A 24270-nucleotide genomic window follows, 5' to 3' on the forward strand; every position below is an offset into this window, starting at 1 on the left:
GACAAACCAGAACCAGAAAATACTCTAATTAAGGCTATTAGAAAAACTCTAAATGCAGTCTTTACTCTTTCCATCTGTAAATAACATTCTTAAGAAAACCCTATTTGGCTTCCCAAATTGTAGCATACCTTTTAGCTAGTATTCCACAAGGTACTTAGGATGGTGTACATGTTGTGTACAGATACAAACTTGTTCAGCTCTGCAGGCTCATGACCCAGTGCTAGAACCAAGATGTGCTCATATTTGTGGTTTCCAAGAGTTTTTTGTATGTGTAACATGGCATAGACTCCCAAGAGTAGCAGCTCCGTTTAAGCACAAGTGAGTAAGTCAGTAACTTCATTTGTAAAGGAAGTTGTGCTTATATCATCCTGATGAAATCCCCTGGTTTTTAAAGCTGGTTTAAAAAAAAAAGGGGGGGGGAAGTAAAGAAAAAAAAAGAAGAAAATGCAGTTATTCTTAGGAATTGCACTTTGAGTAGAGCATTATGCAGAGTGAGGCTTGAGGTACGCCCTGAGGAGTTAGGTTTGTCTATGTGCCTGAAACTGTGAAGTCAACAAAGAAAGGAATCTTGAAACTTGTCCTGTATTTCCTAAATGTAACATTTACTTGAGACTATCACAGTCCCTCTGTCAGGGAAAATACCCAGAAATGGAAAAATCGCTCTGCAAAATGGTCATATACAATAGCAATGTGCACTGGGGGAGGAAAGACCTAAAACTTTGTAGTGATTGAACACATTACAAGGAAAAAATTATCTTCCACATAGTAAACTGGTGAAAATTGTAATACTTAGTTCTTTGATACTGACATAAGGCAGCAGAAAACTGGGAATTAATAATGGGATATAACATTTTTCAAGACATGAGCTCTGACTGGTTTTTTTTAATACTAATATTTTTTATAGTAGCTAAGTATTAGGACTTGCATGTTAAGGAAAATTCAGTTCTGTGATAATATTTAATGCTAATAACTTAATGAATTATGTGATTTCAGTTTTAATGGCTGCTAATCTGACAAGAAAATGAAATGTAAATGAGTAGTTTTATGGATAAAATCTATCTGGGGGTGGTGCTATGTTGTTTTTTTTTTTAAATTACTGAATGTCTAACTTTAAAAAAAATATATGTTTAACTTATCTGGGCACCAAACTCCCATCTAATGCTTAGAGAGAATAGCATACATTATTTTATTAGGATTCATAACTCAGTATATTCCAAAGTATTAAATGCCTATGAAAATGAGACTTCTGAATTCCTGGGTCACTTCTGAAACTGTATAGGCCCGATTGATTAAAAGGTGTTAGATATTGCTCCATTCTTTGTTGAACCTTCAGTGACTTGTATGGTAGATTCCTGATGTCAGAGGTGATTGAGACTGATTTCTGAAATCAATTTCAGGCCCTAACTCTAGAATGTGGGGTTTGCGCTTATAAGCAAATAGGGTATTCATTACTTAAGATTGTAGACTACAGTTGTTTCAGTGAGATTAATGCTCAGTGTGTTGTTAGCCTTTTCAAAACACAGAAACGTAAATCTTTTCCAGTGTCTAGATGTTATACGTTACCTTTAGAGAAAGTTAGTTAAATAGTGCAAAAATGAAAAGTTACTTGAAGTTTGTGAATGTGAGAGAACCTCAGCCTTTTATTAAAAATCTTATGTTAAAATACAAAATGATGCAATCAACTTCTTGCTGATGAAACCTGTTGCGTTTTCCAACTTGTTGGGTTGGGTTTTTTTCAAATGCACATAACTATAGATGATTTTCATCTTTTAGAACTGCGTTCTAAGGGGTCACTTTTGTAACTGACTTTTCTTTTTCTTTTTCAAGAATATTTGTTCATACTTATGATGATTTGACATAATTAACATTTTTATTAACCATGATGGCAACACAGACATTAAGTATAGACAACTATCAAGATGGACAACAGGTACATGTGTTTTTCTTTCTCTACGAACTAAATATGGTTAGCAATAGGGGGAGATTGTGAGTTTCTCCAAAATGCCTGTTTTGGCATTGTTAAGTGTCTGTTCTTGTTTTACAAATAAGGTCTTTAAAGTGACAAGCTGCTATTCTTTAATAGTTGAATAGTTATTAAAGGCATAGCTAATCTTTGCCAGACTTTGCTTAACTTCTGGAAGGATGGTTAGATAAGGGGTTTTCTTCTGTGTCTGCTCTTGAGGATTTGTTTGCTGTAATGTTCCTGTTTTTAGGAAAGTTACATGAGCATCCATAATATTTTGTGTATATGATACTTCAGTGTTCTTGGGTGTCTTCAGTAACAAGACAGATGATGCTTACACAGTCATAGACTTGTTGGTCTTGAGCAAGCATAGGATAAATTTAGTTATCTAGAATTCTATGCTACTTTAACTACGTTTAAGTTGATGCAATTATGCTGCAGGCTGAAAACTGGTAAAATACTTAAAGCTAATGAAGGTATTGATTAGAATTGCTAATTAGAAAGTTGTTCAGTGGGCTTCCAGTTTCTTATTTTTGCTAACAAACAGCTAGAATAATAAAATATACTTGTATATATCTGGACATGATCCCTTTTTTTTGTGTACAACAGGCTGTATATTGCAACAATTTGAATTGCTAAATTAACATACTGTTAACTGGAGACAAGTCAATGCCATGGCCTGTACTCTGAAAACTCATTTTTATGTTACTGTGTGTCAGCCCTAAGCACTAAATACAAGTATTTCTGTCAGCAGATGGCAACAGTGTTGAACAGTCAGAAGTAAAACAGCAACTTTTCCCATCTCTTATAAAAATATGTTTATCTGAATGCAGTCTGGGATTGTTGGTTGTTGTTGTTTGCTTCTTTTATTACAATTCTGATTTCTCTCCTCTCATCTATCTTGTGCCTTTTACTGTATTCCCCCAGCAAATACATGCCATCCCCTGACACATCAGTGAAAGTAATACATCTTTTTGTAAAGAGTGTTTTCTTTCAATTTCTTTTGTATTTTAAGCTCTCAATGAGCAAGATCGGTAATTTGGGTGCATGCTGCTTTTGTAATTTGGAAATGACCCACATAAAATAGCTTGCAGGTTTAAGTGAGCTATTTCCTCCTTCCAGTGTGTTGGAGCCCTAGCTGAATCTACTCTCTCCCTTTGAACTCTGCAGATGTGTGCTTCAACATTTATAATCACTTTTATGAGTCATCCCCTTTATTTTACTCCTCCTTCTTGTCATTAGCCAAGAAATTAGTGCATTAGTTGCATCTTTTTTGCAACTATTCTGGCTCAAAATCGCCTACATTTGGTCTTTGCAAGTCAGGTGACTCTATTGGGTAGAAGAAACAGGCATTTTCTCAGTTTGATTTTGCTAGGAGATGAGTTGTCCTGGACAGGTAATAAAGCAAAAAACTTTTGGTTCTCCCATACTTCTTGTTGGGAATAGTATAAATTCCTTTTGCTGATATTCTATAGAAGTAGATTAAATTCTGTCAGAGTCAGGTTTTGGTGGCCAGGTCTCCTCTGGAAAGGTTCCTGTGGGTGTTGCAGTACATACATCTCGTGGGAAAACAGGGCAGAGGATAGAATTCTGTACGCTTCCTTTCTGCAAGTGTCAGTTCTGGGTGCCTGGTGTGATACGTAGAACAGTGTTTTATCCTCCAGATAAAACTCATTAGGGTTATAGAAGGAAAAAAAACATTGCAGTGATTTCTAGTCTTTGCACTGACGTTCCCTGTGCTGAAAGAGGAGAAAACCAAGGAGTTTGGGTTGGGGAGTGGAAACTGACTTTCAGAGGTCAGGTTCCTTTAAGACTTTTAGTCTGAATGATACTTAGCCGGAGGTGATGGGAAAGCCGCTTTCAATGCCTTCAAAGCATCTCAAAAGCATTAGCCAGGCTCTAGTGCAATTTCAGAGGTGCTGGTAGAATCTGTGGTTCTATGTTGTTTTCCCAGTGTTGGCAGATGGTGTAGCTGTGCGTTAAGTGCATTTATAAGAAGCAGTTATGGCTGCTTTCTCCTATAGCTTGATATTGCTAAAATAATGCAATACTACACTATGTAAAAGTGAGTGGTAAAGGTCAGGGGACCTTATGTTCCTGATAATTGAAAGAGTGGAGGGACGCAGAATACTTGGGTTCTCTGTAAGAAAATGTGCATTTTAGTTGGGAAGAAAATCTTCAGGATCTGTTTTTTTTCAGTGTCTTGCATTAAGAAAGAAGAAAACTTAACAGAAGAGGCTTTTTTTTTTTTTATGCAGACATACCCTTAATTTTTTTTTCAGAACAAAAATCCCGGGTTTTGCTAACCTATTCCAAAAATAGCCACTTCAGAGTCCAAATGCTTTAATAATTTACTAAAATCTGTCATTCCCATTTTAAAGTCGAGGTCTGAAACTTGAAGTGACCTTTACCCATCAAAAAGTGTCAAGGATTGAAAGGGGGCTTTTGTTATTGCTATGGCTTTTTGTGTAAGTGCCAAGTCATACCAACCTTCTGGCAATTTAGTAGCCCTTTGCATGGCTGTTTCCTTAGAAAACAGTACACTTACAAGTAAAGCTTGACGTAAAATAACTTACTCTCTTTCTACAGATGCAAGTAGTAACAGAGTTAAAAACTGAACAAGATCCCAACTGCTCTGAAACTGATGCAGAAGGGGTGAGTCCTGCCCCTGTAGAATCTCAAACTCCAATGGATGCAGACAAGCAGGCCATTTACAGGTAGTAATGGACTCGTGTTGTGTCTTTTGAAGGCTAAAGAATAGTGTAATTTATTTTTTAATTAATAAGTATCTTAAAATCAGATGATCTCTTGGCTGTCTCAGTAGTTTGCAGAGAAAGAGTGGGATCAAATTAGCTTCACTCTTAGTCTTCAGCTAAGAAGAAAACTTTCCCTTTATCGTGGGACTCTTCAGTTTCAGCATAGTGTTAAGGGATATCTAAAGGTGGCTGCCTTGAAAGCATGAGTGAAATTTAGCAAGCTACTCAGTCTGTTGAACTATGGTCACTATTTGTTATACTGCAGCTTTTATCTTTAATGTGAAATTTTATTTTTCCTGTAATTAGGTTGATCTTTACTCCAATTTCTTTTGGGATAACAACCTATTAGCAAGTAATTAGCTCAAAATGGATTAAATGTTGATGTATAAACACACTAATTTGAGATTTTCTGTTAAGTGCTGTGCTAAGCAGTAGTCTCAGGTTTGATGAGATTAAATGTTCTTTAAATGCCTCACAAAGATATAGTTATTGCCAGTTTACAGGTTAAAAAAATACAAACCAAAAACGTGAAGCAGAAAGCTCCTTTACAGGCTAGCCCTAACAAAATCATTTGCTGTAAGCATGATTTCGTAGGAGGCCTCTGAGTACAATTTGGGTACTATTCTCACTTCTGTAAAGTTACTTATGATGTATAAATGCAGCTCGTGTTGAAGAATAAATGTATTTTATCAGACTTTACTTCATAATTGAAATCTACATTAATCCTATTTGTAAATCCTAATCCTTATTTCTAATGCATCATATTAATGTATCTCTTGCCACTTCAATACAGTGAATTAAATGACATGTTGTAGAGTTTTAGCTTGTGATTGTTCTCTTTGTTTAAATACACATAATTTACTGCTTCACCTGTCTCTAGAGTGTGTGGTAAATCAAAATGAAAAAAAAAAAACCCAAAACAAAACTTCCCTGGCTACAGCAAAACACAAGGTGTGTTATATGCATTTGCTTCTAAGACTTCTTGGTTTCTTATATGAGTGACTTGTTACCTTACCAGACCTAGATGTCTTACTTTTCAGTAGTGTACATATGAGTGAAAATACTTATTCATGTATTTTAACTTTCATTCTAGGCACCCACTATTTCCCTTGTTAGCACTATTATTTGAAAAATGTGAACAGTCTACACAAGGCTCAGAAGGCACAACTTCTGCTAGTTTTGATGTAGATATTGAGAATTTTGTAAGGAAGCAGGAGAAAGAAGGAAAACCCTTTTTCTGTGAAGATCCAGAAACTGATAATTTGGTAAGTATAAACTGCTTCTTTTATTTCTGAAACAGTCATCACATTGGCCTCTTTGTAATGTCTCATCTCAGCTGGTGTTTATAGTTTCTCTTCACATTTTTCCTCCTACAAGATACTCTTCTTTATGTTAATCCTGAGACACGTTTTTTAAAATGTCTTCTGACCCCTTTTTTTCCTGCTTACCTGTAAACTTATATTGAGCCCTTCACAGTTGTTTCCTATTTGGGAAAATGAGATCAGTGTATAAGAGAGAAACAGAAACATGTGCTTGCCAAAGCCAGGTGGATGTAAGTCCTGCCTGTGATGCTGTGATTTCCCCAGTCCCTTAGTCTTTATTGTGAATCGCGTCTCCAGAGTTCACCTCTTGGCACGCGAGTTTCTAAGCTCTCTACCTGCCTTCATCTCTTTAGAATCATGTTGCAACTCGATTTTGTCATATTCAGGAGTGTTAGAATTGTAGGGGGTCAAGTGTTTTGTTTCATTTTTGGAAATCTGTTCCTCTAAGTGGAATTTATTTGTAATAAGCCAAGTCTCCATCCTTGAGTTTACGTCAGGAAAAAAGGCTACTTAAAATATTGACATTAACAGACTGATCTGAATACAGGAGGCTGTAAACAACAGACATGGTAATGCTTTAAAGCTGATATCTAAAAGTATTTATGTGGGCAAATAATATCCTGTGTGGGAGGCTGAGATAATGTACCTGGAGAAAACCAAGACTTAACCAAGGAATCAGCCTGAGAGGCTGTTCAGAATTGGCTGGAGTGTTGCAGTGAACAACTTATTAGGAGGGGCACGTGCTGTTGCAAAAAAGGCGTCAGTCTTTGCTGATTTTGCAAGCAGCCTAAATAGTCATTTTGCATAACTTGATTTCTGTCCAAGCATTTCATGTCTGGTCATTAAGTTCTGGGAAGATGCCACTTAAATAGTATCATGGAAAAAGCTGCAAGAGTTGTTACGTGTAAATAGACCAGCATCAGAGTAAAGAACACAGAAGTCAGTATGCTCTAGAGTGAGGCAAGCTTTTAGACCTCTACCTAAAGGGACATAAAAAGTTACCTTCTCTGCTACTTTTTATGTCCTTTTAACTGTAGGTTACAGTGCCCAGGATTGAAATGTCTTAATACATTGTTTCAATGATCTTAGTCTTTCAATGATAAAGTCATCTTAGATTAAATCTTGAAGAATGGATTGAGTTCACTTTACACTAATCCACCTGCAATAGTGCTTCCAAAAAGATACCTTGCAGGCATGGCTGAGGAGCTGTTTGCCTTACAGTAACTTTTATTTTCAGTTTGGAAACATTTTGAGGTTAAAATAAGGTTTTTGCTTTAGAAGGCAACCCAAAACAGCGCCCTTCAGAATGGTGGGAAGTACCTGAAGGAGAATGCATAATATGGTACACAATGATATTCTCATTATTAGTATAAAGATTCTCCATTTGTAAGTGAAGTACAGACATTGGGCACTCCGGTCAAAGTTACAATTAGAACAGAATTGGACCCCCAAAATCTCTGTTTAATACCTTATTCATTAGATGTTTGTGAGCAAACTTTGCAGTTCACTTGAGAAATACATATTGATATAGAGAGTGACTTAGTTTTCTAAGTCAGAAGCAGCATTGACATACCTACTAAAACAGTTCCATGAATAAACCCTGTAGCAGAATGACTGTTGTCACTGTAGGAATTAAAAGTAGAGTATGAAAGAAGAAATATAAAGGCAAGGGGAAATAAATGACAGTTCTCCTTTTTAGTTACTGCCCTTGTGGAGCAGGAGTGGTATGGGTTACTTTGGGGTTTTTGGTGGGGTTTCTGGGGGTTTTTTTGTTTGGGGGTTTTATTTGAGATGTGAGTGGTGTAATATTACATTTCCAGTATACTTGTAGCATGACACGTGATTATGTTTGTAAGGTGAAAGAGCACTGCAAAATTATTTTAATGACACGTTCTGTCTGTGAACAATACAGCTGGTATCTCTGGGTGCAGAAATCCTTTGAGATTGAGGTACCACCAATCTTTCTTCAACAGCAAAGCACCCAGACAAATTTGGGGGTAAAGAAAGAGGATTACTGAGAGATATTGAGAATAAATACTGTCAAGAGCCATTACTTTCTGAGGAAGACTAAATCCAGACTAAAAATTGCAGTTCATCACAGATGCTAATTTGGACATGTACAAAATCCTGTGAGGTCTTTGGTTGTTAAAGAAGGAATTGCACAAAGAATTCCTCAAATAACATACCAATTTCAGGATCTTGTGGTTTGACCCAGATATTTAGGAAGTTGACTACCAGGAATGTTTATAATTTTGGAATTGGTTCTTTCTTTATCTCTTTCACTCTATAATATGTCTGGGGTTTTTTTACTGCTGTTAGTGACACCTCTGGAGTGCTTCTTTCATATCAGCTGTGAATTTGAAGATGCCAATAAAATTTTCCATAGCTTGCTCATCAGAGACTTTCTTGAATATAGTCACCTCCAATACTTTACACTAAAAGGAGAGTTAGTTCTGTCTGCATGAAGGAAATTGTCTGACCTGCTAAGGACAGTGTCCAAGCAGGTTTTGAATATATCCAGAGAAGGAGACTCCACAGCCTCTCTGGCAGCCTGTGCCAGTGCTCTGCCACCCTCACAGTGAAGACGTTTCTCATGATGTTGAGGTGTAACTTTCTGTGTTCCCATTTTGGACCCCTTGTCCTGCCACTGGGCACCACTGAGAAGAGTCTGGCTGCATCCTTTTGACACCCACCCTTTAGGTATTTATAAGCGTTGATGAGATCTTCTCTCAGTCTTCTCTTCAGGCTAAACAGACTAAGTTCTCTCAGCCTTTCCTCATATGAGAGATGCTCCAGTCCCCGTACCATTTTTGCAGCCCTCCACTGGACTCCTTTCCAGTAGTTCCCTGTCTTTCTGAACTGGGGAGCCCAGAACTGGACACAGTAACTCCAGATGTAGTGTCACCAGGGCAGAGTAGAGGGAGACGATAACCTCCCTTGACCTGCTGGCCACACTGTCCTTAATGCAGCCCTGGATACCATTTGCCTTGGCTACAAGGATGCACTGCTGGCTCATGGTTAACTTGTCCACCAGGACTCCCAGATCCTTCTCTGCAGTGCTGCTTCCCAACAGGTCAACCCCTAACCTCTACTGTTGCTTGGAGTTATTCTTCTCTCAGGGCAGAACCCTACACTTGCACTTGTTGAATTTCATTTGGTTCGTCTCTCCCCAACTCTCCAGCCAGTCCAGGTCTTGCTGAATGGTAGCAGAGCTTTCTGAAGTACCAGCCACTCCTCCTAGTTTAGTTTTCCCCTTCGTCCAGGTCATGGATTAATCTGTTGAACTAGCACTGACCCCTGGGGCACACCACTAGCCCCAGGCCTCCAACTAGTCTGTACTGCTTATCCCAACCCTTCAGCTCTGCCATTCAGCCAGTTCCACTCATTTAACCCACACTGCCTAAGCTTACCTGTGAGGATGATATGGGAGACAATGTCAAAGACTCAACACAGAATGAAAAAAAAAAAACCAAAACCCAGATCTGATTTATTACACACACACTGAAACTAGAGTAGGCTAATGAGAAGTAAAATCAGATCTTAAAACACCTCCCCCCTTCTTTGACTCAACTCAACGTTATTCAGGATTTCTCTGCCTTCCTCCCTCCCTCAGGCATCACAGGAGGAGACGGGAATGGGGGTTTCGGTCAGTTCCTCACAAGTTGTTTTCCTTCTTGTGGGGGGGAGCGGTGTATTCTTCACACTCTTCCCTTGCTCCATCATGGGGTCCCACCCATGGGAGACAGTCCTCAAACTTCTCTAACATGCTGCCTCAGCGTAGGTCTCTTCTATGGGGTGCAGACCTTAAGGAACAGACTTCTCCAGCCTAGTCCCCCATGGAGTCACAAGCTCCCCTAGCAAACCTGCTTAATGTGGGCCTCTCTCTCCATTGGCTGCAGGTCCTGTCAGGAGCTTGCTCTAACTCAAGTCACAGTGTCTTCCATATATCAACATTTGCCCCAGCATGGGGTCCTCCACTGGCTGCAGGTGGGGTCTCTGCTCCCCATCATCTTCCACAGGCTGCAGAGGGACAACCTGCTTCACCATGGTCTTCTCCAGAGGCTGCAGGGGTATCTCTCCTCTGGCACCTGGAGCACCTCCTCCTCCCATCCTTCTTCACTGACCTTTGTGTCTGCACAGTTTCTTACATCTTCTCACTCCCCTCTCTGGTGGCAAAAAGCAGCTGCTTGTGGGGTTTTTTTCCTTTTAAATATGTTATCTCAGAGGTGCTACCACTGTCACTAATTGGCTCAGCCTTGGTCAGCTGCAGGACCATCTTTGAGCTGGCTGCTGTTTACTCTGTTGGACCTAGAGTAAGCTTCTAGCTGCAGCTTGCAGAAGCCACCCATGAAGCCCCCCATCTCCACCAGAACCTTGCCATGCAAAACCACACCTTCGTGGTGAATCCATGTTGACCACTCCTGATAACCTTTTCCTCTACATGGTCAGAGATGACCCCCAGAATGAGCTGCTCCATCACCTTTCCAGGGATGGAGGTGAGGCTGACTGGCCTGTGGTTTCCTGGGTCCTCCTTCTTGCCTTTTTTGACTATTGGGAGTGATACTGGCTTTCCTCCAGTCCTCAGGCACTTCTCTTTTTCTCCCATGACCTTTCAAGTATGATGGAGTAACATCTGCCAGCTCCCTCAGCATCCCATCAGGGCCTGTGGATTTGGGGGGTGTTGAGTTTGCCTAAAGCATCACCTTCGTGGTCCTCCTTGCCCAAAGGAAAGTCCTCCTTTCTCCAGACTTTCTCTCTTCCAGGGTCTGTGATTCCTGAGGACTGGCCTTAGCAGTAATGACTGAAACAAGGAAGGGATTTGGTAACTCTGCCTTCTCTGTATCCTCTGTCACCTGGGCACCTCACTCAGCAGCTGGCCCACGTTTTCCCTAGTCTTCCTTTTGCTGCTAATGTACTCAAAGAAGCCCGGTTATCCTTGACAGCTCTTGCCAGGTTTAATTCCAAGCAGGCCTTAGTCTTTTTGTTGCATCCCTGCATATTTGACAATGTTCCTATATTTCTCTGAAGGGGCCAGTCCTTTTTCCCACATTCTGTAAACTTCCCTCCAGTGTACTCCAGGGATTGATACTGGAACCAATACTGTATAATATCTTCATTAATGACCTGGATGATGGGACAGAGGTACCCTACATGTGTTTGGAGATGTTGCAAAACTGGGAGGAGTGGCCGATGACCAGGTGGCTGTGCTGCCATTCACAGGTACTTGTCATTTTTGGAGAAATAGATAAAGCAGAATCTCATGGAGTTCAACAAAGGGAAATTTCAAGTCCTGTGTCTGGGGAGGAATAATGCCATGCACCTGTACACTCTGGGGGTCCAACCACCTGGAAAGCAGTTTTAAGAAAAGGACCTGATAGTCCTGGTGGACTCCCAAGTCACACAGGAGAGAGCAATGCATCCTTGCAGCAAAGAAACTCAACATACTTAGGAAGAGCATGGTCAGCAGGTCATGGCATGTGATTTTCTTCTGCTTGACACTGGTGAGACACATCTGGAGTGCTGGTTACAATTCTGAGCTCCCCACTGCTAGATGTAGACATACTGGAGTGAGGAGCAGAAGACCACAAAGATGATCAGGAGACTGGAGCATCTCTCATGAAGAGAGGCTCAGAGAGCTGGAGCTGTTTAGCTTGCAATAGTCTGGGGAGAATATGATCAATGTATCTAAATACCTAACGGGTTAATAAAGAAGACAGATGCTCAGTGGTGCTGTGTGAAAAGGCAAGAGGATGTGAGTTGAAACACAGGCAGTTCCATTAAAACATAAGAAAAGACATTTTTACTGTAAGGGTGATTGAATACTGGCACACGTTGTCCGGAGAGGTTGTGGAGTCTCCATTCTTGGAGACAGCAAAAACCAAACTGGACATAGCCCTGAGCAACCTGCCCTAGTTGACCCTGCTTTGAGCTGGGGGATTGGAGTAAACGACCTCCAGGCAGGGGTCCCTTCCAACCTCAGCTATTCTGTGGTTTACGTGAGCCTTCAAAGATTGGCTTCCCAAAGATCCTACATGCTTTGGCCTGCTTCACTTGGATGTACACAAACATTCTCTCAGATGTAGCTTACTCAGATGTAGATGTGTCTGCTGTGTTCAAATAGTCCTTCCTGACAATTGACCTGTTTGTGATTTTAGTGGTGACAAAGTCTCTTGGTTTATGCGGTATTTGCCTTTGTTGATGGTCTGATGTTGTTTGAGATGGGTGAGGAAGCATTTCTTTATGTCTTGTATTCCATGGCTGCTGAGGTCCATACTATCTCAACACATTGCAAAATCAAAAATCTTTGGCAATGAACTCTTGTTCTGTAGTCGTATTGTTAGCCATGACTTTCCATTACTAGATACCAAAAGAAATCTGAGTGCAACTTGTCCTCTGCCTGTCCTGAAGGCTGGAGACTCTGAACAGCTGACATTCTGACAGGCTGTTTATTTTCTCAGGGGTAAAGAGCAGCAGTTTCTGTCGAGTTGTGAAATAGCTAGTATGGTTTTCAGTCTCTCCTTCAGCTTGAAATACTGGTGCTTGCACAGAGAAGGCTGTACCCACACAGTTTTTGGTGCCTTCCATCACATAAATATATACGTTTTTATTTAGATTAGATCTTTCCAGTAGAGAGAGATTCTAATTTTGTGCACCTTTGAAATGTCTTCTGGTTTTGCTGTTCCTCCCTTTTAACTCCAAAGTTAAATCATCGGTTCACTTGAGAAGCTGATGAAGACTGCTAATTAGAACAGTCCAGAAGGGTGGAGCAAGTAGGCCAGACAACTCCTTGCTTTTCACTTAGGCTTTTATCTGACCCTGGCAAGTCACACAAATGATGTGTAAATGTTTGCTAGCACCATTCAACTTGGAGCTAGAGCTGAACTGAGATGAATTTAGCATTATTGTACTACAAAGGGCCAGATTCAAGTTCTATCCAAAAAGAGTCATGGGCCTGCCTACAGTAAGGATATTGGCCACGAATTCATCTGTTTCAGTTTTGTTTGTAGCATGTAGAACTCAACACAGTGTATATGACAGAGCTTAAACTGGTGGCTCCAAAACTGCTAATTGACTAGATAACAGAAATCCTGTAGGATCACAGATACTGATTGTCAGGCCTCTTTCAATCTTGGCAGAATTTCACACTGCACACTCACCTGAAATGCCATGGATATTCCAAAGGCAAAGTCTGACATTCATCCAGAGGAATACAGAATGTTAATCAGGCCAGTATGGGTATTAGATCAGTGTGACCAGAAAGGAAGTACATCATGAACCAGTGTTCTAACTTGAGTACCTCTTAGTAAGATATGGTCTAGATTACATTGTTAATTTAGGACAGGGGGATTGGATTAAATGACCTGTTTGTGATTTTAATAATTTTTATTACCTAGATGTTAATAGAAATAATTTTAATTACCTAGATGGAGGGATTCCATTCTTTCTGGTTAACCACTCCAACAGCGTCAGCTGTTGAGCTTAAAGCAGCATGGCAAAGGGTCAACACAGAAATAGTGCTACAAGGCCTTTTACTTTTGCAGTGTCTTTCCTGAGCCTGGCTTTGCCAGGCACATTGTCAAAACAGGGTGTTTGCAGTACAATGGATGGAACATTTCTATAAACATCAGTGGCTCCTGGAATGAACCAGAACTTTGGCATTGGGCTTCAGCATATTTAGAAGAGCAAGAATTTCTCAGAATAGGTTGTAAGAATGAGGAATGAGGTAAAAAAAAATTGGCACTTTCTTGTGGAAGATTTTTTTTTTTACCATAAATGTCCAAAGTATTCTGTCAAATGACCTGGACTGAGTGTGTTTTTGTTTGGTTTATTGATATGTTACTGTCCTTTTCCTCTATGTGTGTTCATGTAATAGAGTTAGTAATGGTTTGTGTTCAAAACCTGCAGCGCTAAAACCCCCCACAGAACTCTTACAGCTTGCTTGAAGCATGAAGTTTCAGTTGTTTGTTTCTTTGTCCCAGAGGTGTGTAAGATGCCTCTTTCCCTTGGGAGGAAGGGTGTGTCACAGGAAAATGCAAATTTCAGTTCTAAGATCTGTTGAATGAAAAACTGATAAGCTTCAGTGCTAGCTCCTGGACAGATTTTATCAGCTTGCCCTGAGAAGTTGGAAGCCTTGTCATTCTAAGTATGTCTTTACTTTTAAGCAGATTCATCTTGCAGTCAGAAGAGGTAGTTGTCTTTGTACTGAAATGCTCCCAGGAGTTCTGGTCCATCCCTAATAAATATACCAAGAAAGTGGCTTTTCTGTGGTAGCTACTTTTGCTCTTCAAGAACTGTTGGTCAGAACCAGAACTTTGAAATGTTTCCCTTCCAACTTCACTGGCTCTTACCATACAGGTTATCAGGGAGGTAAAAGAGAGAGGTACAAGTTTATGACTTTTTTGCAGTAAATATTTAGCTCGTATAGATAGGTATGGCACAGTGTATTATTTGAGCCAGAATTATCTTCTGTCTTGGGCTGTTTTCTACAAGAATCTTCTGGTTTTTCAACAATTTTACTCTTCCTTCTGATTGTCACTCATGCTGTCCATGTCTCCATTGATGTTTTTTCAACTTGGTGTTAACTGCTGATTAGCTGCAATAAGTGCTCCTCTTTTCAAATCCTAGTCCCTGCAGGAAGGAAGTGGAAGCTGAAGGTTGTGGTCATGGTTTACTTACTAGGCTGGAAGGGTGCTTCTTTCCCAGAGCTTTAACTTCCTCCCTATCTTTTTGAATTGTTACTTTGCATCAACCTTAGTTTTTATGTCGAGCATCAGTACTAAAATAGATGTTTGCTGTTAAGAACCAGATCTCTGTGGTCTGTATTGCTTGGCAGAGGTTCCCATGTACATGCATCATTCTTGAAGTGTGCTCAGCTGTATCCCCATAAAATGGGGTTTCATCCGTTGGAGTTTCTTACCCCTTTGACATCTCCGTCTCATTTTCACAGATAAAACAGATCTTGGAATGAACCAATGAACCAACTTCTCTCTTTGTTCTCCATTAGTATCCTTTTGTGCTTAGGACTTAGACAGGATCATCCATGTCTTAGAAGCTGTTGAACCTTAGTGTATGCAGAAAAAGGTTGCATCAGGATGGTTCCTACCTCTTGTATGGCTTCTGTTCAGAGTAAACTTTTCCTGTATATGGGTGGCTTTTTTAATGTTCCTGCATTCGTAGTCCTGTAGGATGATAACTTGGGTTAGATTGCAAACTTGAGAGGATTGTAGTCCAACCCCCTGCACAAAGTAGGATCAGCTGTGAAGTCAGAGCAGGTTATTTAGGGCTTTATCAAGTCTTTGAAACAATACAAAACATGGAGTGTTAAATATACTCTCACTTCTTTATTTGAACAGGAAAGTGCCTTTTTTGGAGACACCCAAGTTTTTTGTTTCATTTGGGGTAAAGATATTTGGTTCAGTACCCTTTTCTCAAAGGCTATCTTACTGAATTTTTAGTTGTGTTAGGAAAAGTTGCAGTGGTGGTGAAGCCAGTTGATGTCATTTGAATGAATATTCCTGAGTGAACAAGGCATGCTTTTGCCTTTCTGAAGAGTAGTAAACTTAGTATTGTAATGTGCAGAGCTGTCTCATCAGCCTCTAGCTATACCTTTCCTGGGTGTGACTCATGGCTGGAGACTCAAAGTAACAAGAGAGGTTATCAAATCAAAACAAAATAAACCCTCTCCCAGAGTGTGTGTTCTTCCCCTGAAGACCTAAATCACCCCAGAAGGATTTGCTCAGGAAGGTAGGTGTGCTTTGAATGTGTCTATGTTAATTGCCTTTTTCAAATGAGAAGAGTCATTTGACAGTGATTGCTTATCAGTGTATGGAGATTATTTCATATATCCAGATAGGTATTTGCTATGCATATATCTGTTATGTGCCTTAAAACCCATTTTAAAAAATATGGGTATATGTTTAGCTAAACAAAGGTGAGAGGGGGATTATACATAGTGTGTTCCATGCCCTTTGTACCACGTGCTTAAGGCAGTGAAAAGACAGGATGTGGACACAATCTAAAACATTTTTACGGCTAAAGAGGTCTGCAAATTTAATATATGATATATTTATATGTGACTATGCTCCAGATAGCAGTTTTAGCAAGAATTGGAAGTTTTTCCATAAATTCTACTTAATTGTTTACCATTATCTTTATTTACAGTAGTTTGAACAGTATACATATATCTCATGGTTACTTCTGTTTTAGTGCATTTCTCTGAAAGGATGCTCCAGGTTTATTTCTGTAGTTGAAAAGGCTGAATCATGTGGGTTATAAAAGCTAATTGTTCTGTGACATATTTTGCTCAGTAGCACTAAATAACAACACGGTTGTTACAAGTGTGCCTTTTAAGAACATAGGAGTGAAATATTACTGCTGCTATGATCTGTCTGGAAACATCTCTTTGTATTAAATTTGTTCAGCATGGGTGATTTTATCAGGAGTTCTTATTTTTTTTCTTTATTTTTTTCTAAGTTCCAAGACAAAAGCAAACTTCTATCCACAAATTGAAGTTTGGTCCACCCATGGTGCAGGAGACCAGGAACCATATGGCCACAATTAGTGTAGCTGTAAATGAGTAAATAAGTCCTGGTGACAGGCATGGCATATTTACAAAGTTTTGTTTGCCTTCCCAACCACAGAAGCACAGCTTCCTATAAGAGAAGTGCAACTGTGTGTGGCTCTGCGGAAACCTGGATAGTGTTACTAATTCTTGGTTTGTGGTTAATTTTGACTTGAACTCAATTTTCTCTGCAAGTATCAACCATCAATTTGAAACTAAAATTAAGCTGAAGAAAGGACTTTTATTTTTTCTCCAAACAAATACTGGTAAATAAATAATATAAATATGGCTAATGTTTAAAACAGAAAACCCACCAAAACCAACCTTCTAACTGAGCAAAACTAATACAAGTCAAATATTACGTGCTCAAAGGCATATTTTTGTTCCTTCATTTTTAGCCAAATATTTAAGGTATCCATTAATGTGTGTGTACTGTGTTGGTCTGCCACACAAGAAGAAATTTAGAATTTAAACTTTTTTTTGGTCAAAATTTATAATTTAAGCTTCTTTGTCTATGAAACTCTTTGGTTGTCGTAGTGTTATAGGACAATCATTAATATTTCTCAAAGGAGCAGAATATCTTTAAACATAGATGACCTTTGTTTTGTGCTAAAATCTGGTTAAATTTGCATAGTTTAACTTGGTTGTGTTAAAGGGTACTTAAACAGCAACCAGTGCTGAAGGCTGTGTTAGAAGATTGCTGTTTTATATACCCAAGTGCTGGGCCATTGCACTTACTATTTCAAAGGCTTTTGGTGTCTTGGGTCATAATTTTTAACGGATTTTAATTTGGATCAACTGCCTCAAGTCTACAGCTCAGATTTTTCTGCAGCTGTGCTTTTAAAGATATATGGTGTGGTTTTGGGGTTTTGGTTTGTTGGGGGGTGTTTTTAGCCCTGAGAAAGGATTGATTTTCCTTTTTTGTTATCACTTCAGAATTTTTCCTGTTTATTTTAGCATGCAATTTTTTACACTGGGCAAGTGTCATACAACTGAAAAAAACTGGGAGAATATCTGTCATGATGAAAGCTAAAGTCATCATGGGGGAGAGGGGACTACGCACAGAAGTTTGCCTGCCTTGATCTCCTTTGGGTGCTTTGAACAAAGGCAACTTCATCTCACAGTTTGCTTCTTTAGTTTGAAGGAATAAGTGGTTTACTTAAGTAAGCTGTTGATTTTGGTTATTGGATTCAGTCCTCTGGCCAGGTAAATGACCATTCATATAGGACAATATTTCCAAAGAGTGCTAAAATCAAGCCCTGCACTATGTTTTAAAATTATAATCTCTTTAGTTTCATAAAACTGCAAGGTATTGTCTTGGAGATCTAGTGTAGCAAGTAAGTGTTGGGGACGGCACGCTGTGTAACAAATAAAGTCAATGATTACTTTGCCAGTGTGTTATGTACATATTTGAATGTCCTGGATTTCCTACAGCTTCATGAAAATTTAGACCATCTGGATTTGGTTTTAGCTTTTGATCTTCTGCCATGACCCTTACAATCACCTAAGCTATTTTTATGCAGTATGTAATGCCATTAGCTGTCCAAGCTTCGAGTCTCTTTCTCGCAGTAAGCATGATATGTCAGTATGAGAATAGCTATCTCCTGTACTTCAAGTTTTGTCCAAACATGGATTTGTTACTGGGTTTAGTGCTGTGTATTTAATGGTTGATATGTCAGAAACAGTGTCGTTTCTCACATGAAACTCTCAAACCTCACCTGAAAGTTCTTAGAAGATTTTACCTTAGAGTTGTTAATCTCTGACATACAATTGCAGAGGAACTTCAGAGTTCAGAGATTAATACCGTGTTTTGTTTCCCCTGTGTAGTAGTTTACTTATGCAGTGGAAGTATAGAGGTATTTTGTGTAAAAGTGTCCCTTTCACATTTCAGGAGCATAATGATTAGAACTAGAGAACTTGAATCAACACTTACCAAATATTTACTCTGCTTTAGTTGGATGGTCTTTGTTACTAGAAATTAGTGTCTGTTTAAATAGCATTTTTTAGAAATTAACTGTTAATTTGTTTCTTTCCCCCAATTCTCTCCCTAGATGGTAAAAGCAATCCAAGTTCTACGTATACATCTTCTTGAGCTAGAAAAGGTTAATGAACTGTGCAAGGATTTCTGTAGTCGTTACATTGCCTGCCTGAAGACAAAAATGAACAGTGAAACTCTATTAAGTGGAGAGCCTGGAAGTCCTTATTCACCTGTGCAATCTCAGGTATGTTCTGAATACAGTTCAGAGTATTTTTGCTTAGATTTCTGTAGGAAATTCCAATTACACTTTCATTGCTATTAGTTTGCAGAGTTTCTGCAGTTTCTTTCACTTTCTCAAAACTGGTGTTTAAGAGTAGAAAGAGCTGTATTTATTTACTTTTTTTTCTGCACACCTATGTGCCAGTGCCTGATGGACAAATTTTATTGAAATATGCCAGAACCTAGTCACCTTTTCTGTCTTTTATTTTTGATTTTCCCTTAGTTCAGCAAATGGAGCCATTCAGAATAGCCTAGATTTGCTATTTTGTTGGAAAGAGGCTAGGAAACAGAATAAACCGAAGAAAAAAAAATCCTCCTTAAGAAGCTCTCCTATCTTGTCTGCTTCATTAAAGTATTGATGTGTCTGATACTTTTTGGACACAATCTGTACTCTGAAACAAACAGACAATGTCTGTTGGATTATAGTTACAGAATTTAGGATGTATGTCACCTGGGGTAACTGTATTTAGGAACAACACCCATTTCCATACATATGAACCTCAGTTTATGTATTGTTGACATTACCCAAATGCAATAATCAATTGGGTTTTTGGTAGTAAATTGACAACAGTTAATTAACAACAGTTAGTACTTTATGGTTGATACTTCTGCTGTTAGACGCTGGAAAGTGAGTCCTGCTGTTCGAGTACCTACTAGATTATTTAGTCTTAGGGGATGACCTTTCTTTCATTAGGAAAAAAATCTTCTCCAGATGGGTTAATGGGCACTGGAACAGGCTGCTCAGGGAGGTGGTTGAGTCACCAACCCTGGAGGTGTTTTAAAAAAATGATAGATGAGATGCTCAGGGATATGGTGTAGTAGAGGGCAGGTACAATTGGGCTCGATGATCTCAAAGGTCTTTTCCAACCTAGTGATTCTGCTTCTGTGGTTCCCTGACTTCTGAATTTATTTGGTGCTATGGATTCTGAAAAGTCTCAATGACTTTTAACCTTCACTGTCTGGACTTCTTACTTAGGTCTTACTGGCTGGAAGTGTGGAAAGCAGAGTCTAAAATCAGACAAAAACAACCTTTTAAATATTTAATTTTTTGTGTGTGTGTCTGTTACAGTCTTCTGTAGAGACAGGAGGGACTGAATTTTGCATTTGGCATAAATAATTATTCATACACATTAGGGAATGTGTAAGAGTTTAAATGCTCATGGTTCAGCAAGAACTATTCCAAACAGATTAAAACATATTGGGCATCTTGAACACTTAATACGTTATTTTGAAATTGAAGGAATTAAGGTAATAACTAAAATTCATTACAAGATTTGATGCTTGTAATAAGAGCATGAAGGGTCCTTTATAAATCTCTTGTGCCTTTGGAAACTGTTTCTCTTAGTATTTACATATATAGAATAATTTCTCTACTAAAATTTCTCAAGATAGTTTTATATCTTTCCTAACAGTTGCTTTCATGAGGGTTTTCAAAGGTAATGGTTGGCGATAATGAGAAAGTTAATGTAGGTAATGATGAACTTCTAATGAAGTCTCTTTTCTTTGAAGTTAATCCTGTGATTAAGCTCCAAATCTATTTTAGGTACATTTACACAAGCATGCCTTATATCCTTAAATAATTAAAAACTTTTTTTTTTTTTTAAATGCAAGCAACTAATTGTTTTATTTTTCTAGCAAATTCCAAGTGCCATTGCTGGCACACTCAGTCCCCAAGGGATTATGGTGCCAGCATCAGCATTGCAGCAGGGAAATGTAACTATGGCAACAGTAGCAGGTATGACATAGTAGAGAAAAAACTGGCACCTTGCTCTTCATTTTGTTTTCTTTTACAGCTGTTACAAAACACACACAAATACTTTTCAAAATGTCTTTTAACTCTAATACCTGAAAAGTTGAGTGGGTGCCTTACTGATTTCCAAATGCTCATTTAATTTACATATGTGTCAAGTATGCATATATAAGTGGACGTTATATATATAATATTAAGAGATATTTCCAAGCAGTGCTGCTTTTGTTAAAAGACATTTCAGAGATTGGGGTGTTCTTTTTTTTTTTTCTTCTTTCCCCCATCATCCCTTCAAAGAAAGAATTCTGTTTGAGAAAAACATGCATTACAAAAAATATTGCAGTTATTAGTTGTCTCATGCTCTCCAAAGTTTGGAGCCACTCTTACAAGTCTCTGAAATCCTAGATGTCAAACTTGTTCTGCTATTGTAAGGAGAAGACATTTGAACTGAAGTGTTGTATCTTACTCCTAAGCAAGGTTTTGGAATGAACAAACGGAAGAAAAACCTTGACTACAAATGCAACAAAGCAATTCAGTCTTCTCCTACAGTGTATACTTGCAGAAAGGTTATCCTGAGGCATGATATGTGCTTTATGGCTTTGGTGCCCAGGACCCCCTATGCTTTCACCAATATTCTGTCACTTCAGTTGACCCAAACATCTAGGTGTCACCCAGCTGACTGGTGTAACCGCTTGACACACATACATGTAGTTTTGGTGCTGGGACCCTTGTTGGCTGAAATGTTAGCCCAGTTAAAGCAAAAGGATGAAGTATTTTATTGCCTGACTGTGATGGCATTTTCCTTGGAAAACAGATTTTGAGTGCCTAAAATACAGAGAAACAATCACATTTCTACAGATGGAAAAAAAGTGTAACAAAGAACACATCTTACATGCTTACAAGAAGGAATAGTTGGTGTGTTATCAAAGCTGTTGTATTGTCTTCAGTGATGATGTGTTTGTGTGTTTAAAGATAATATTTGAAGGACTTCTACTAACCTGTGGTCTTTGTTGCTGTTTTGTTTTAAGGGGGGACAGTGTATCAGCCGGTTACTGTGGTTACTCCACAAGGTCAAGTGGTGACCCAAGCACTGTCACCTGGGACTATTCGGATCCAGAACTCTCAGGTTTGTTTCATGGGCTTCACACAATAGTATTCTGGGTTCCAATAAATATCACTCATTTTAAGAATCTCCGTTTCAATTTGAGGGGCTGTCAGAATGAGGTCTGTGTACGATACAGAGGAACAAATGTAAAAATAACGCAAGCGCTGTCATGGGAGTCAGACATTGTCTAACATGGCATAAGGTCCAGGCAGGTCTCCCTTGATACAGCAGGTCTTCATAGTTCCTACATGTTAAATAGCTTTTTTTACCATGGCAGAAAAGTATGCTTTTTCTTTTTTAAAAAAAACCCAACCCACCCCCAGTCCCAACAAACAACCCCCCTCCAAAATCCCACCAAATCAACCCCCCATTCTGAATTAAATAGACCCTTTTTCAATGATTAAACGTTTTCAAATATTGAACTAAGTTTATGACTAGATAGATTTACTGTGTTCGATTATGGCACCACATTGCTCTTGTCAGAAAATTGACTTCTTACCATGATGGCAACCACTAGTACTGTGAATCTGCATATATTTCAGAATTTGAAACCTTCAACATGCTCAGCTGAGACTGCGAAGATCCTCACACTGGGCTCATGATAGCCTAAAAGATGAGGCACAACACTCTCTTTTGGGGGAGGCTTTTAAGAGTTGGATCTGCACAGGTCAAAGAAACAACTTAGGAAAAGGAAAATGTTCAGTTACAGAAAACCTTGCTAGCTTTCTCTTGGAGCAGGAAGTGGTAAATCAAATCTTCCAGGAATCCCTGGACAATTAAAAATGTGAATAAGGAGCTACAATCTCCACAGTATAAAATCTGTTTGTAATCACTGACACACTCTCTATTCTTCTTCCTTCTTCTGACCTTCCAGCTGAAAATGGATGCTTAGAGAATTCCTACTTTTTTTTACTGGCAGTAGCATATATGTCCTTGCCTGTGTTTTTCCCCAGAATGCATGCAGTTCTGTCCTCAGATACCTTCCAGAAAGAAATGTGCAAATTTACTCTCCTAGACTAAAGCATTCTTGAAGAAAAATGCTTTTTATACCTCTGATGAAAAAAATAAAATATTGAGTGGAAAATAATGCCTACAGCTTAGAAACAAACAAAAAAAAAGGACTTGGCCTCATACATATATATATGACTGTGGCTGCTGTCAATGTTAGCAGGAATCTCTAACCCCAAGTATAGATAGGTTCGGACCTGTATTTCTTGTCACCCATAGGAAATTCTTCTTCAAATTCTTCTTGTATGGTGTTTCTGAGTGCTGTGGAGGTAAGGGAAAAGTACTAGGGGAAAGCTGAAAGTTCATCAGAAAGCCTCCATGTCCAAGCAGTTTATTTTAGAATGTAAAACATTACATTGGGTATAAAAGTGTGCTCCAGATATACATTTGTTGTAATTTTATAGCTTAAACCTAGTTTAAACCTTGTTTTATACAGGACGTGGGCATAATGACTGGCTTAAAGAAAATGCTCTGAGAATTATTTCAATTATAATTGTCTGAAATATCAACTTATAGGCTATTCATATGTTGTTTCTTCTTATCTCTGCACAAGCATTTAAGAACATATTCCCTAATGCTCAGGTAATCGACGTGCAAATGATTTGATGCATCCATAGGAAATGGAAAAAGAAATATCACCCTTTGTAAGGGTTCTGCTGTATATATCTTCTTGGTCTTTGAGAATTTAGGCACATTTATTTAGCAGGACCTTTAGCATCTGCATTTGCCACTCTAGCATAATAATTAATTTTACTTTTAAACCCTTCCTTTAGGTCTTTAATCAATCCTATCTTAGAGCTTCCACAGTTGTTTCTGTTTGCACAGAGTGAGTAAATTTTAGCATTGTGTTTTCTAGTTGCTTTTCATATATGCAAATGACTGTGTAGGGTGACAGGGCAACCAGATCCCTAGGGTAGTGTAGATTAGTGCAGAGGATCATTAACCTGACATGTTCTACATGGGTGGATTTTATTCTAAATTACAGTAAATGAGCATTTGGCTATTGTCCCAAGATCACATGCACAGATACAATTCTTAAAACAGAAGTTACATGAATTATGAAAACTATAGAAATCCGACACAGCATTTTCCCTGGATGAAGACATTTTGGAATGCTACTTATTGCAAAAGACCTGCTATTATAACTTTTCCCTAGCAAATGAAGTAGCTTTTTATGATCAGCATGCCTCAAGCCTAATTTCTTTTCATTCCCCCTGTAAATGAGTTATTCATACATTGATGGAGAATACTGGTATTACTATGTTAACTCCCCTGTTTCTTCTAAAATTCGGTGTGCAGCTTCAATTGCAATTAAACCAAGATCTAGGCATCTTGCATCAAGATGATGGCTCATCGAAAAATAAACGAGGAGTTCTTCCCAAGCACGCTACAAATGTGATGAGGTCTTGGCTTTTTCAGCACATAGGGGTAAGGACTGAATGTGACCAGGAGTCACAGGTTGTTACGTAACTCTTTTATGTGGTCTCCTATGCTTTTGCTTCATAAAGAAGGTGAATTTATTCTGTTGCCATTGGTCTAATCTCAGTTCAG

At 38.8% G+C, this 24270-nt stretch overlaps 1 protein-coding gene across 1 annotated transcript in view; it reads left to right on the plus strand.

Annotated features, from left to right (window-relative positions):
• The window catches only part of PKNOX1 (PBX/knotted 1 homeobox 1), a 43904-nt gene that overhangs the window by 14418 nt on the left and 5216 nt on the right, over nucleotides 1-24270 (plus strand). Inside the window, exons 3-9 of the mRNA XM_084279132.1 lie at nucleotides 1828-1930; nucleotides 4553-4680; nucleotides 5813-5984; nucleotides 18654-18824; nucleotides 20495-20594; nucleotides 21635-21732; nucleotides 24019-24147. Coding sequence (XP_084135258.1) covers nucleotides 1880-1930; nucleotides 4553-4680; nucleotides 5813-5984; nucleotides 18654-18824; nucleotides 20495-20594; nucleotides 21635-21732; nucleotides 24019-24147 — 849 coding nt within the window. The 5' untranslated portion in view covers nucleotides 1828-1879. The remainder of the gene's footprint in view (nucleotides 1-1827; nucleotides 1931-4552; nucleotides 4681-5812; nucleotides 5985-18653; nucleotides 18825-20494; nucleotides 20595-21634; nucleotides 21733-24018; nucleotides 24148-24270) is intronic.

The sequence above is a fragment of the Gallinula chloropus genome, assembly GCF_964237585.1.
Source record: "Gallinula chloropus genome assembly, chromosome: 1".
Classification (NCBI taxonomy): domain Eukaryota; kingdom Metazoa; phylum Chordata; class Aves; order Gruiformes; family Rallidae; genus Gallinula; species Gallinula chloropus.